This window comes from Rhynchophorus ferrugineus, unplaced genomic scaffold, assembly GCF_030347505.1.
Source record: "Rhynchophorus ferrugineus isolate W39M unplaced genomic scaffold, kcgeb_rfMv2 rfM7, whole genome shotgun sequence".
Lineage (NCBI taxonomy): Eukaryota > Metazoa > Arthropoda > Insecta > Coleoptera > Curculionidae > Rhynchophorus > Rhynchophorus ferrugineus.
Window position 1 is genome coordinate 18,854,487 of NW_027472586.1, and position 16,296 is coordinate 18,870,782.

General features: G+C 31.5%; 1 protein-coding gene and 1 long non-coding RNA gene across 2 annotated transcripts in view; one reads left to right on the plus strand and one right to left on the minus strand.

The window, feature by feature from the left end:
* LOC143199677 (uncharacterized) overlaps positions 1–8,042 on the minus strand; it is a 46,224-nt gene extending 38,182 nt beyond the window's left edge. The window contains exons 1-3 of the mRNA XM_076409657.1: positions 7,880–8,042; positions 7,627–7,824; positions 7,397–7,567 (exon numbers count right to left, since the gene is read on the minus strand). Coding sequence (XP_076265772.1) covers positions 7,397–7,567; positions 7,627–7,824; positions 7,880–7,910 — 400 coding nt within the window. The 5' untranslated portion in view covers positions 7,911–8,042. The remainder of the gene's footprint in view (positions 1–7,396; positions 7,568–7,626; positions 7,825–7,879) is intronic.
* LOC143199680 (uncharacterized) overlaps positions 1–16,296 on the plus strand; it is a 769,697-nt gene that overhangs the window by 634,479 nt on the left and 118,922 nt on the right. The window lies entirely within an intron of this gene.

The window sequence follows — 16,296 nt, forward strand, 5'->3', positions numbered from 1 at the left end:
AACAATGAACGATATATGGCTACGAACGGATATATTATAAACGATAATTTTACTCAGCCCTTTACATAAAAAAATAAAATAAAAACCACCTAATAATATATAATGCTTTATTAAATCAATTAGATTGTGTGGGTTATTCAAATTAAAACATTCATCAGTTGGAGATCTGTTTATTCATCAAATAAAAATGTTGAAATAATTTTTTGAAAATAGTTTTTTAAGAGTCCAATAAATATTATCTTGGTTTAATATTATTTTGATACCAAGATAGTCCGAGAGCTGAGGTTATTTTTATTGACACCTCTAATTTATTTGTTTTTATTAGTAGTAGCAAACTAATCATGTTAAAAAGCACCAGTGCGCAGTTAGGGGCTGAAACCTTTTCTCTCATTTAATTATCTTCTAATAAGACATCCTGTCACTACTCCAGCAGAATGGCCTACTCCTGCGATAGATATATTTATGTGAAAATATGTCAATTAGTGAAATGGCGATTTTTGTAATTTTTTCAAAAATTAAGACAATATGCCAGTCATTTGATAGCATCTGTCTTCAGCAGCAGCAGCAGCATAATATAGTTGAACGTATTTATTTATGCATAAAAATATGTTGTGCTATACTAAATACTGAAGGGATGGGCTTGAAAAATCCCACATTAAGGGGTTTTAATGTTATGGAAATCAAATGCGTAACTAAAATTAAACTATGAATAAAAATATATTCCAGATGAAACAATATCAACAAAATTACTAGCATAGGGTAATTTTGAAAGCTCACATAATGGTAGATAATTTAAAATGTAAATAGTTATAACACATCCATTGCATTAACCAAAATTTAAAAAATGCATATATAAATCATTAAATTCCCGGCTTGGTTGGCGCAGTGGTCAAGGCCACAGGACGGTCCTCCTACTGTGACGATAGTCGCGAGTTCAAAACCTGCTGGGGCATATATGTACTTTATGTTTGTGATTGTAATTGTAAATATCTTTATAGGCAATAGTGGAGAATTCGACAAGAAATAACCATTCCAGTCGCGCCAGTAACCAAGCTGGGTAAGACCAGATGTCTTCTGAGATGGCCTCTAAGTTGGGTACTGGTCGATCGGTAGACTTAATGCCGAGGACCGTGGTTCGGAGCCCACGTTAAATAATAGGTTCAGTCCAGATAAATCATCGTTGGTAAAAACGAGATGTATTTAAAAAACATTAATTTTTTATATTTTAATTATGGTTAATTAAAAAATCTCTGTATAGAAATTCTGTATAGAAAAACCTCTACACGTTTGCAAGATCCATTTATTTTTTCTTTTGTGATTTTACGAATCTGTAAAGAATTAACTCTATTTTATATTTAAATCGTTTTCCATTTTCTGTACATTTAGTGATGCATTTTATCACCGTTTATTAAATTTATTCTTTCTAATTTATATCATATTTTCTATTTTCTTTCGCTTTAAGCCTACTAGAAATGTTATACCGCGAGTCTCAATTAAAATAATCTTTTTATAACTATTTTCAAAAATGAATTGTCAATCAAGAATGAATTTGAATTGTTTTTCCTTTACTTTTATGAATATGAATGTAAATAAATTAATATATTATTGCATGATTGGCAGGATATGTTTTTAATTGACCTTTTGAAGAAATTATTTTAGTAGAAAAATATCAATTGGTATAGTAGAAGTATATTAACGAGAAAGAAGAATATAAAAAAGAATAATATTATTAAACAATAAATAAACATTATCTTATAATAATGACACTTTTAGCATAATTTTCAAGTCATTGTCCTCCTGGTATACTTACAGGAGTCAATTTCAGGGTTTTGTGCTTTCCAAATGTTCCAGATTATGTGTCGCCAGCTCTCGGACTATACTTCTATATATGCCACTTCAAACATATAAAATAAATATGCAACGACAGATTTAATTGATAATAACATTCACTTAAGTTTAAAGATTTTTAGCGAACCTGCTTTTGAAGAACCTGTTTATCAGTTATTAATATATTTTTCATTTGATGTTATTCAAATTTTAAGATAACTTAATTTATGTATATTTACGTTTGGGTCATATATAAATATGGTACTACTATAACATCAGATAATAGTGTCAAATATTTAGTTATGTCATTAGATGTCACTTTGTAACGGGAAGAACGTGTTAAAAAGAGAATAACTGTACTGAAAATATAGTTAGACGACATTCTTTGTTTGAGCGTGTCCAAGTTTTAGTTGTAAAATACTGATTTTAAAAACCCAGGGTTTTTGAAGGAGAGTATCGAAATTTTGTTTTGGGATTTCTCGCCCCGGTCATTAAGTAAATTGTGCGTGGAAAAGTAGGACTGAAGCGGAAAAACGTTCGATACATGTATCGAATTTTTTCTTTTTGTTTTGAAATTTCAGATACAGAATTTTATAAAACTTTTTTTCTAGAATGTCCTTTTAAGAACTAGGATTTATGGACTTCGAACGGTCCTCGGGCAGGAGATCATCTCAGAAGACATCCGGTCTTATCCAGCCTGGTTACTGGCGGGATTCGGATCATTTTCCTTGTCGGATTTTGCACTTTTGCCTAAGGATAATCACAAATGTTAAACCAATTACAAACATAAATTTACGACCATTCCGCAGCACGATTCGAACCCGCCACTGGTCCAACTTCGTCTTTTAGTGTCGCCTTACGACGGTGCTAATCAAGCCGGTTTTTTAATAGTGATTATTTCGAATAGCGGACTTATTTATTTGCTAAAGAATTTGAAATAATCTAGAAAATATTTCGATATATTTAAAATATATAATAACTAGCGACCCACCCCGGCTTCGCACGGGTGCAATGCTGATACTAAATTAAATACACTACAGAAAAAATATGAACGTTGTATATAAAAACATAGCGGCCCGCTCCGACTTTGCACGGGCATAAAATATATATGCCTATGTCACTCAATGAAAACATGATTAAAATCGATCCAGTATTTTTGGTTCATTCATTACTGCCCTTGGCCTGCACGCATTAAATTTGGAGTAAAACAATTCCTCTTCCCCTATACTTACTATGAAGATTTCCTGCTATCTTTGGAATATCTAAATTCATACAATTTTTATTACATTACACATTTTTAAACGCAAATTTTAAATTTGTAATATCTCCGAAAATATTTGTTTAATTTACATGCTGTAACGAACCATATTGATCTATATTAATTGCACACTGTATTTAAGGTACTTAATTCGATAAGGATTAATGCCGTATTGCTTAAAATAGCTTCGTAAATAAGACATTTTCTCACATAAAAAGTAAACAATAAAAATGGTTAATGTGGGTTATCCCTAAAAGATAAACATATACCATCGCGGACTTTTTTATAGACCTTTTTATGGTGTACAATACTGTAGTACATTAATTTGATCTAACTCGTAGCGTTAGGCAGCGTTTTTGCTAATTGCTAAATAAGCCTAAAAAAATAGGTTAATTTACGACATCACGTTAGAAACCTCTAAAATTAGCAATGTTGCCTTAGTATATTATGCATGTATTATACATATAAACCTTCCTCTTGAATCACTCTATCTATTGAAAAAAACCGCATCAAAATCCGTTGCGTAGTTTTAAAGATTTAAGCGCACATAGGGATATAGGGACAGAAAAGGCGACTTTGTTTTATACTATGTAGTGATTAAAATCTGTCAATTTGAAAAATAAAAACATTGAGTAATTATTTCATTGGATTTAAAAAGTAGCAATATATATATATATATATATATATATATATATATATATAGTGAGTGACCAGTTTTAGAAATCATCCCAGAAGACATCCGGTCTTACGCTGCCTGGTTACTGGCATGACTGGGATCATTTTCCTTGTCGGATTTTACACTCTTGCCTAGGACATTCGCAAATATTAAACAATCGCAAACGACCCTGGCCCAGCAAGATTCGAACCCGCGGCTATCGCAACAAAACAGTAGGAGAACCGTCCTGTCGCCTTTACCAATGCGCCACCAAGCCGACAGCAATCTTTTTAGTAAACAATTTAAAATAAAATTTTAATAAAAATCTTTATTATATTTTGTAAAGTTTATTAAAAGTGATTAAAAGGTTCCTTAAAATGTTTAAAAAATATCTTCAATATCGGTCAAAGAAATATCGACCAAAAATTTCGATATTTTTTGAAAAAATATAGATATATCGATGTTTTTTCGGCGTCCCTAAGGCAGATTTTAAAGAAGTACCTACGCGTGAAGACGTCGCTTAATTTATTGCCTGAAAATGGATATAGAGATTGCAAGAACAAATCATTTTCACTTATATTCTAGTTACCTCACATTGTAAATAATAACCGAATGGAATGATATAAATATTTCGATGAGAACTCATACCAACAATCTAAAGCATAAACATTTTCTCATTTTAATTAAATCTATTTTATATTGGTCTCGTACAAATGCACCAGTAGAAAGGGTTTTTTTCTACGACCACTTTGCCAAATAAGATAAAACTTAATAAAATCGTGTTTCTTATACTAATATCTTATTGATGCGGTTTATGCGCAATGTTGACTTGTTTTGAGGGGATTATATGTGTGGTAACTAGTTTAAGATTCTTAGAGAGGAATAAACTAATAAGATAAATAAGAATTAATAACATTTTTCAGTCAAATAGACTTCCCATATTTTAATATATATAACACACAACATTTTCATACGTAAACAAATTGGAAAAGGTAATTGAATAATGAAATTGGAAACGCTACGTTGCTTGTAGCTTTGAATATAAAGTTCAAGAATGCGTAATAGATAAATAAAGGCTCATTATAATAGTTTATGTCGCACACTGAATACAATATCTTTTTTCGTTTCACTAATCTTTACAACTGAAGGTCGATACTGTATAGAATTCGTTATGTTTAACAATTTGTTTATGTATAGTAATTAGTAATCCACTTTAAAACAAAACATATATTATCTATGTAAAACTATTTTAATAGTATAATTTTCTAGTTAATTGTTACATTATAGTGAATTACTTTGGGGGTTCAAAGTACCAAATCACAGTAAACATATCTAATATTAAGTCGGTGAAAAAATAATTTCGGTTTTTTTTCTAATAATGCAGATCCTTTTAAATTGAGATATTTTTTGTAATAGTTATTTAATGAAACCATACTGTGGCGCATTTGAAATATAACAGTCCACAGACTATTCTAGATATAAAGGTAGTAATGCTTCGTTTACTCAGTCAAAAGTATTTCGTTTTAAAACATTCCAGAAAGTAGTGCTTAGCAAGAATTAAGAGAGATGAACTGGGAATTTTTGATGCATTGGTCGTATAACTTCGTCCCGTCCAATTTTTTTATCCAGAAATCTCAAATGTTCTGCAGTGACGGAATTGTAGTTTTATGGGAAAAATGGTAAAATATCATGGATTAAAACAGCAAATATATAATTTATTGGCGTTTGAAATATATATGAATAAATTGGCTTTAAGAAAACACGAAAAGAAAACCGAAATTAAAAAATATAATGAAAATTCTTAATATATCTTTCCCTCAACAATAAAAATAATTATATTTTCTCAGAAACATTAATTTAAATAATCTTTTTAATTTAAATTTTAATTGGTTGCATATATCACACTAAATTTTAAAAAGTTTGTTTTGAAATATTAAAATGACCTTTGAGGTTTTAAAAAAATAATTACACCTTTTCTTGTATATATTAGTCGGCTTAGCGAATATTTTACCTCTCTTTTTGAGGAAAACGAGGGCCTTTAGAGGTGTGAAACTTGGAACGGTTAAAGCTTATATCGAGGAATAATTTAGGACTAAAACTTTTGTGAAATATGTGCTACAAATTAATAAATTCCAATAAAACGAAATACGGTCAAATCAAGCAACCAGAAATAACCGTCAGATCGGTGACGCAAAATATATGACAATAATTTGATAGTAATTGATATGGTTCTGGAGTTGTAGTATATCACTGTACTAGAGGTAATTTTAAAGATTATTAATATAGAATTTTCTGTAAATTTTGGTGGTGTTAACTTCTGATTCAGGTTTTTAACAAGGATTTCTTAACAAAGCACTAATCGAATATTGCAGGTAATAAATTCGTTAATTTGTGCATCAAATGTTAAAGTGAACGTTGCAAGGAATATATAATTTAATTAGAAGAATTACAAAATAGCTCCATAATTTTTTTTCTTTTTTTAGCCTGGTGTATTTATTTTATTTGCAATACATATTTTAGGTGAGAACTATAATAAAAGATAAGACTATTAGAATATACAGATGAAGTAATGAAAATATGGCAGTTAAAATTAAACTAACTACATAACTTGCATAAAAGGAACACATAGGACAAATAGAAGAAATCGTGAATTATTAATAGTAAATTTTTAAGCATTTTAAGCAGCGACATTAAGTATTTAGGAGTTTAACGATTAATGTAATAATATATCTGACTATATAACATTTTATTTTTTTAACTTGATTACTTCCTTTATAGGCCCAATCTTTGAAAACTCAATAGTTTATTAAATGATTGTAAATACATTCCTTTAATATAAATTTCTAAATTGTAAAAAATAAATGACGTAATTGTGTTCGTTACTGTTTTAATATACATGCTAAAGTCAATTATCAATTTCAAAATTGTTGTATTCATATATTCTCTGTTTTAATATACAAATATGTATTACTTCATTACTATTATATGATGCTCTGAAGTTTCAGTTCTGAAAATAAACTTACTTATGATACTTTTGTTATAGTGTTCAATGGTGTAGTAATTCAAACTTTTCAATATTTTGTTGCTTATTGAAACTTAATGAACATTAGATTTAATTAAATGGCATTTATATATTTAAAGTGTAGTAAGTGTTAGTTCTTTATATAGTTTGCATATATTTGAATCTATTTTAATATACAGATATTTATTATTTTAATTAATGTTATAGATCAAATACATTTCTGATCTTATATTAAAAATATTGTGAAAACAAGTTTTAAAGACATATCATTTTCAACTTATACCATTATGAGAGAGGTTAACTTAATAAAATGTGGTTGAATATCGATCACAGGGTGATCACTAGTTATATTAAATATATGTTTGGCATAATTTAGAGAAAATCTAGTTATATAACAGTTTATGTAAATGTTTAAATAAAATTAATTAATTAAAACTTTTATAAAGCATAATGTTTCCGATATAATTAAAATGTTTCTTTTATGATAATTAATAATTAGTTTATTTTGACGGTAATATCAAATATGTTTTTCAAGGTTAACAATCAATGATTTTAAAAATAATTTATAAAAGGTCTCATACATTTTATTAGCGCAAATGATTCTATTGTAATTATGTTTAGGTCGAACACTTACCGAATACTAACATTTGTTTGGTTTGACTGTCTTCACTGCTGAACGTTGACACTGAACACGTAAAGTTGCCGGAAAGGTCTGGTCTCAGTTTGACGATCCTCAGCGCTCTGTGAACTTTGTTCTTATCTTCTGATGCCCTGTATGTCAAATCCAAGCGCCCTTTGAGGATACCTTAAGAATAAAATCGGTTTCATGAACAAATATTTCCATTCGTTCAGATCAGTGTTCACCTAAATCTTGTGGCTTGGCATCGGGTATCCACTGATAAACTGGATACGTTTCTTCGTTAAAAAACCATTTTACCACCAGTTCTTCATCCTTGGGGAAATCCAGGGAATAATCGCAATCTAATATAGTAGGTATATCTGGTGTCGCTAGTGATGGCACTGTCAGATTGTTGATTTGAACACATTGGAGCTCTAAGAACCCTTCGAAATATTTTGTTTAATTTTTTCTGGAGTTTCGAAATAATTATTAAAATACCTGTTATTAAAAGAAGGATAAATTTATCCATGGCACAAATTATTATAAAGTTAATGTTAACACATGTTAAGTAAATCTATGAGGAGTTTTTAAGATATTAACTTAAGAAACATTTGAACTTAAGACTTCACGTGCTCGCACTGTTTAAAATACCGCCAGCAGGATGACTGGACCCAGAGAGTGAAGATTTGCCACTAACTTCCAAACTTCTCACCGACTCTGCTAGGGAAGCTCTTTCGGCTTTGGGAACGCGCATGGCATCCGCATGCGAAAAATATATTTTTCTATAATAATTATTTTATAGATTATTATTTTTAATATATAGAATAATTATATATATATATATATATATATATATATATATATATATATATATATATATATATAATTTAATATTATTATATTATTTTATAGTAACCCTCTTTAACGTGTATAAAGTAAGTATACGATATTGTAGGGTAAATTAGGGAAACTTCTCCCTCGTGCGGATTATGAGCTACTAATATCTTACTTCACTGATCGTAATTTTACTGCAAAACAAGTCTATGAACATTCCAAATTACCTCTACCAACAAAAATAACAACTGTGGTATTATACGCAAACGACACGGCAATCTTAGCCTCTCATGAAGATCCAGTCATAGCATCAATTAACCTACAAACACACCCAAATCAAATACAAATGTGGCTGAAAAGATGGCGTATAGAAGCCAACGAAACAATATCCAGTGATATAACTTTTACGCTCCGTAGAAGAACATGTCTACCAGTCTATATCAATAATTGTAAACTTCCGTAAGCAGAGGATGCGAAATATCTTGGTATGCACCTAGATCGACGCCTAACTTGGAAGATGCACATACTCGCCAAACGGAAACAACATGGACTTAAACTTTACCAAATGTGTTGGCTTATCGGGCGCAAATTATTAGATAACAAGATATTATTGTATAAATCTATACTCAAGCCTATTTGGTCATATGGAATCCAACTATGGGGAACCGCTAGCAAGTCTAATATATCCATCATACAATGGTTCCAAGATAAAGTATTGCGTGCCATTGTCGATACTCCGTACTATGTTTCAAATGATACAACGCAATATTCCTCTATAACTAATAACGAGTGTAATTTAATGTGTCTGTGTAAAGTACTTCGAAAGATTGTCACTGTATCCCAATATACTCGCTAATCAATTAAGTATGCGAAGCGACAGTGAAGTACGTAGACTAAAACGTCTAACACCATCCGATCTGATTATTGGACATATATAGACTTTAGAATAAGCTTTAGATTAATTAAATAAAATAGTATTTTATACAGGAGATCACTTAATGAAGTGATTTTATACATGACATGTATATATAATATAAATATAACAAACACTTATTCCCCTCTGGGGAGATTGTGGAACTACTAAGAGTAATAAAAAACTATTAGCCCTGAGAAAAAGTTCGTGACATTTTTTGTGGTAGAATTCAACTAGATTTTTTGTAATGTAAAAATGCAATTATTTAAGCGAAATATTCTGCATTGTTATCAATAAAGGTTTGCTGTTTTTCGGGTAAAATTATAATCGTTGAATGATGGATATATTAGACGGTACCCCATAGTTGGATTCCATATGACCAAATAGGCTTGAGTATAGACTCACACAGCAATACCTTTATATATATATGTATATATATAGACATAATAAAAACTTATTGCCGACAGGGCAGATTGTGGAATCACTAAGAGTAAAAAAGAGTAAGCAAGGATACACTGCTGCAGCTTGAATTTCTATTTTATAAATATCTACCGCACTCATCAGTCAAGCGCTTACGGATTATCACTTGTTCAAATCTATGCAGTATGGGCTTAGAAGGCATACACTTTCAAAATGGTCGATCGATGATTGGATCGAGGTTAATTCCATATTTCAACTTTTGACTCCATTGCCAGAAAGATGAGAACAAGTTGTAGAAACGTTGGAAAATATTTTCATCAATATTTATTGTGCTAATGTTTCTCAATAAATTATTATTTAAAGTTGAAAATGGAAAGTGATCAAGATATATAGAAGCACCTAACATAAGCATCATATATCGCAGTCTCCGACCAAGAAGGGAATATATGTGGACGTAAGAGAACAAAGCAATGTGCATATTTGTTGTAAATAGTATATGTAATTTTAATAATAAATTATATCAATTCATGTAAGTCAATTGAAAAAAAATCTTCATTCAACGGAAAGTTGAAAGGTTTGATCCAATTTGTAACAGACCATATGAATTAGAATTATAATTAGTACGATCAAGCATTACAGTAGATTTATTAGATATATTAATACAAAATAAAATATATAAACAAATTTGAAAATAAAATGTGTCAAATTAAACAAAATCCTTTAATTTCAACGAAGACCGGATAAGTTTGGTCCAATTTGCAATATAATATATATATTTTTATAAATTATATATTTCATTAGGTATCTTTAGTATAATCTTAATTTACAAATTAATCAATTAATTAATATACAAGCAAGGCGAGTACGGGATTAATACATCAGTATGTATTTCCTAAATTAAAATTTTTTTTTTTTTTTTTTTTTTTTTTTTTTTTTATTACTCTTCGTGAGTCCACAATCTGCCCTATTGGCAATAAGTATTTCTTCTGTTTATATTATATATACATGGCATGTAGAAAATCACTTCATTAAGCAATCTTCTGTACAAAATATTATCTTAATTAATTAGACTTATTCTAATGCTTATTCTAAACTCTACATATGTCCAGTAATCAGATCAGGTGGTGTTAAACGTTTTAGTCTACGCACTTCACTATCACGTCGCATATTTAGCTGATTAGCGAGTACATTGGGATGCACTGACACTCTTTCGAAGTACTTCACACAAACACGTTGGATTACACTCGTTATAGGTTCTAGAGGAATATCGCGTTGTATCACTTTATTTGAAATATAGTACGGAGCATCAACAATGGCACGCAACACCTTATTTTGGAACCGTTGAATGATGGATATATTAGATTTGCTAGCGGTACCCCATAGTTGAATTCCATATGTCCAAATGGGCTTGAGTATAGACTCATACAGCAATACCTTGTTATCTAATGATAACTTGGATTTGCGCCCAATGAGCCAATACATTTGATATAATTTTAGTCCTAGTTGTTTCCGTTTAGAGAGTATGTGCTTCTTCCAGGTTAGGCGTCGATCTAAATGCATACCAAGATATTTAACATGCTCTGCTTGGGGGAGTTGACAATGATTGATATTTACTGGTGGACATGTTTTTCTACACAGGGTAAACGTTATATGCGTGGATTTTGATTCATTGGCTTTAATGCGCCATGTCTTCAACCATAATTGTATTTGCTCCAGGTGGGTTTGTAGGTTTATTGATGCTGTGACTGGATCTTCATGGGATGCTAAGATTGCTGTATCGTCTGCATATGTTGCCACAGTAGTTATTTTTGTGGTGGGCAGATCAGCCGTATACAGAAGATACAGTACTGGACCCAGTACACTACCTTGCGGAACTCCTGAATATATGGGATTTAATTCGGTATGTTCATCGCCTTGATTTACGATAAAATGTCTGTCAGTGAGATACGATTTTAGTAGCTGATAGTCCGGATGAGGGAGAAGTTTCTTTAGTTTAACCTGCAAGCCCGTATGCCATACTTTGTCAAAAGCCTGAGATATGTCTAGGAAAGCAGCCGAACAATATCTTTTGGCATTTAGGTCAGCGTTTATTTGGTTTACAAGTCTATGCACTTGTTCTATAGTCCCATGCTTATTGCGAAAGCCAAACTGATGTTCTGGAATAATTTTTCTTTTTTCTATTATATAGTTTAGTTTTTTTATGTATAATTTCTCGAAAACTTTCGAGATTATTGGTAATAAACTTATAGGTCGGTAGGAGGTCACATCTTCTGGTATTTTTCCTGGTTTAAGTATCATTAATATTTTAGCTACTTTCCAGATACTAGGGAAGTAATTAATTCGTAGCATAGCATTAAAAATATATGTTAATAGTTTTATAGCCTTTTCAGATAGTTCTTTTAAAATTTTGCCAGTAATTAAGTCATAACCAGGAGCTTTTTTAATATTAATCTCTCTCATTATTGTATGTTTAACTTTTTTGACCGTTAATTTCTCGTGCGGTAAATCCATTTGAAATGGCGAATCTAGAAAGCTAGTAATTTTATTTTCGTCATCTTTATGTAGCTGAGACTGGAAAGGTTTAAAACCATTTTTTAAGTGTTTTGAGAAAATGTCGGCCTTCTCTTTATTGCTTCTCGCCCAATTATTTTCGCTTGTTTTAATAGGTGGGTTATGCTGCTGGGATCTCCTAAGCTTTTTTGTTGCTTTCCACAACGAATAGTCTGTAGCCTCAGTTGATGTCAAGTTTTCTAGGTATTCTTGAATGCCTTGGTTTTGTTCAATTTGTATTAGATCTCTCAGCTCTTTTATGGCCCTATTAAATTTTCTTTTATTCTCTTCAGTCCTTTGCTGTTGCCAATTTCGTCGTAACTTTCTTTTTTCTGCTATCTTTTTCTGTATTGTACATGATATATGTGTATTTTTTCTTGGAAATGTTTCACTGTTGGGAGTCGCGGAATATGCTGCCTCCTGTATATTTTTTGTAAGATTTATTGCTGCTATTTCTATATCCATTTCAGTTTGTAACGGTAAGTTTAGGGAGATATTTTGGTCTAAGTTTTCTCTAAATGAGGGCCAGTTAGTTCTATTATTGCACAGAGAAGGGGGTTTATCTTTGATGGTAATTTTTGAAGAAATTGTTACTATTATTGGTGAATGATCAGAAGACAGGTCGAAACATGATTCTGCCTGACACTTTTTTGGATCAATATTTTTTGTAATACAGAAATCTATTGTATCTGGTTTTTTATTTCTGTCTGAAGGCCAATATGTTGGTTCACCAGTAGAGATATGTTGTAAGTTATCTTTCCTTATGGCTTTGAGCAGTTCTCTACCTTTTGAGGTTATTATTCTTGAACCCCACATTAAATGTTTTGCATTATAATCTCCTCCTGCTATAAATCTATTACCTAGCGTACTGAAGAATTCTTGAAATTGTTCTGCCTTGTTGTTATGTTTGGGTGGGCAATAAATCGCAGAAATTGTTAATGGTCCATGGGCTTCGTCTATGGTTATACTGGTGGCTTGCAGGTAGTCTTTGCGGAATTTTTCTTTTTCGAAATGCTTTATATCATCTCGAATTATTATGGCTGTACCTCCATGCGCTTTATCATCAGGGTGATTTGTATGATAAAGCTTATATTTAGGAACTTTCAGATAATTCTTGTCCGTAAAGTGTGTTTCGGAAACCATCATAACGTCAATATTTTGTTCATTTACGAACATTTTTAGTTCCCTGGCGTGTTGTTGAAGCCCATTGGCATTCCAGACGGCGATTTTGTAGCTATTGGTTTCAGGCATTAGGCAAGTTTGCTGACGACGGTTGTGAGTAGACCAAGCATCGTACTCATTTGATCCATTAGTTTGGCCATCATATTTTCTAATCTTGAGATGTTGCTAGTTTCAGTAGGTTGAGATATTGTCTCTCGTTTTTGTGCTGAACCATTTTCAACTATTTGGGCATAAGTTATGTCTGGTTGACTTGTTCTGGTTGGTAGTGGTAGATTGGTAGTAGTGGATTGTTTTTGTTGATGCCTTTTTTCCCTTAAGGCAGGATAGAGTTTCTGCTGTAGTTGCTTGTGAACTGCGCAACCCTTGTAGTTCGCTGGATGATTTCCGTTACAGTTAACACATTTCACTTTTTCATCGCGAACTTTACGAGTACAATCTCCTGTCTTATGTTCTCCTGCACATTTTACGCATCTATATGATTTGCGACAGTAAGTCTTTGTGTGCCCGTGCGCTTGACACCTTGTGCATTGTGGTATAATTCTTTTTATATGTGGTGGTTCGCATTTAATAATATTATTTTCCAATTTGGTGATTTCATACACCGCCTTATTATTTCCATTAGGTTTTATGTCTATATAAAACATAGGCAGAGGTTTTTTTGTCGTGTGATGTCGTATATTGTGAATATTTACGACCTCGTGGCCTTTTTCAGCTAGTGCTACCTTGATGGTGTTAAAGTCCGTCCCGTGATGTAATCCTTTTAATACGAATTTAAATGTTCTCTCGGATTTTGGCCTGAATTTATGGTATTGGGTATTTCTTTCATCCAATTCTTTAATAAGAACTTTAAAGTGATCCGCTTCGAACAATTGGATTTTAATTGTTTCATAGCTCACTGTTTTAATTGTGTATTTCGTAGTAATGGTTTTCAATAAGTCATGGATATTTTTTATTATTCCTACCTTATAGACTGTTATTGGTGGTGGTTTCGGAACAACTTTTTCAGGGCTTGGTTGTATGTTCTCTTCAATTTCTTCCGACAGGTTGCTAAAACTGTTTTTTGTCTCTATCGGTTTCTGCAACCAATAGTCACTGATTCTTGTTTGTTTCCTCGCGATTTCTTCTTCTGGACTTCTCAATCGTTTTTTGTTAATGACTGTAGTCCATTCTGATGGTGGAGTTTGCGTTATTGCTGTTTGTTCTAATCTTATTTCAAAGTGTGCAGGTGATTTGGTTGAATCGCTATGGTTTGCCATTTTTTAATTTTTAATATTTTATTTAATTTACTTCCAGAGGATAAAAAAATAAAATAAATACATTGTTTATTTCACGCACTTCATTTTTCACTTACGTTATTTAAATTAAAATAAAACTAAACTTCTTCAGCTAAACTCAAGAATACACTAAACAAGTTCGAGTGGTTTGGTTCGCTTCAATCTTCTGATTTCCTGAGTGTTATCCAGTAGCTCTATTGCTTCCACGTTGCTGTGATTTAGCTACCTTATTGCATGTTTTAAAGTGAAATCTTGGATCACTTTTTTTTATTTCGAGTTCATCGTGCAGCTCTTTGTTGGTTAGGTATCGATAAGCATTAGTAACATTACTAGAACATTGTTTTGGCTGCGTTGGATTATCAGTTGGTTTAATGTTTTATTATAATCCCATATTGGCACCCCTTAGGTCCAACTCGGCTTTATAATTAACTAATAAACTAATCTCTTTGATTTTAAGTCAAGCTGAGAGTATCTTCTGCCTAATCAGTACAGTTGCTGAACTTTGAGTCTAATCTGCTTTGCCTTTTGTCTAACATGATGTTTCCAATTTAACCTACCATCGAGATGGATGCCGAGGTATTTAGCTGATTCTGTTTGAGGAATGGAGCTGAGTCACTTGAGGAAAATGATATAATTAGGTTTTTGTCATTTCGCCGCAACACAAAATTAACATGGGCAGTATTGGAGCTATTAGCTATATTTTCCAGTCTCTGGTCCATTGGTTGATCTTGTTGACTGCTACTTGTACTTTTTCTGCAGCCTTAGGCAGAGATATATCTTTTGCCATGAGAACTGTATCACCCTCAAATGTTCTAAGTACTGTTTCTTTTATTGGTGGGATGTCAGCACTGTGGAGCAGATACCGAAATGGTCCCAAGACACTACCCTGGGGAACCCCATGTGAGACTCTAAATTTTTCTTTCGAAAAGATATGATTCCAGTGGAAAGTAATTCGCCGGTAGCAATTTGCTCATTTTGTATATCAAACAATACTATTAATATGAAATAAACTACAGAGACAAGCGTAAAAAACGTACTAAAACGTAAAGCATTATTTTGAAAAATCTGTTATTTATTTTACACTAATATATATTTGCATTCTACAAGGTAATCTAGGTAAAATTGATGATACAAATTTACGTTATTTGAAGATAACCGGTACTACGTATCTAATTAACATAACGTTAAATATGGAAAATATTTTAAAGTTGCTTAGTTGTTAATTATTAGATGTTGAATCGTTCGTGACGTGTCTAGCTATAACCTGACGGATTTTTAAAAAGTGAACAAATGATTCACACTGTTGACAATGTTACTATATTTAAGACAGAATTATTACAATATTAACAATGAACTAACAAAGGAAACTATCGACTGAAAACTGCCGAAATGGTCGGATTTTTTTCCCGTATTAATTTTAAGACAGGAAAGAACTGGCATAATTGTTCGATTCTTTGTGCTATATAAATCAATTCATTTTAAATAATTTGAAATTGGTAAGTGGCAGTTTGAAAAAAGGGATGGAAACTGATCCTAAATATGTTTCATCGTATTTTAATATTTGGAAAGTAATAATGAAATTATATGGTAAAACTAAATGGTTTATTTCTGTTTCATTCCAACATATGCTTACAAAAGTTTTTTTCCACCGTGCTATAAGTAAGATGGCATGTATTTTTCTCTAATTCTTTGGGAACGGAAAGGAAAGAGGTAATTGCTAGATTCTGTTACCTTCAAAAGAA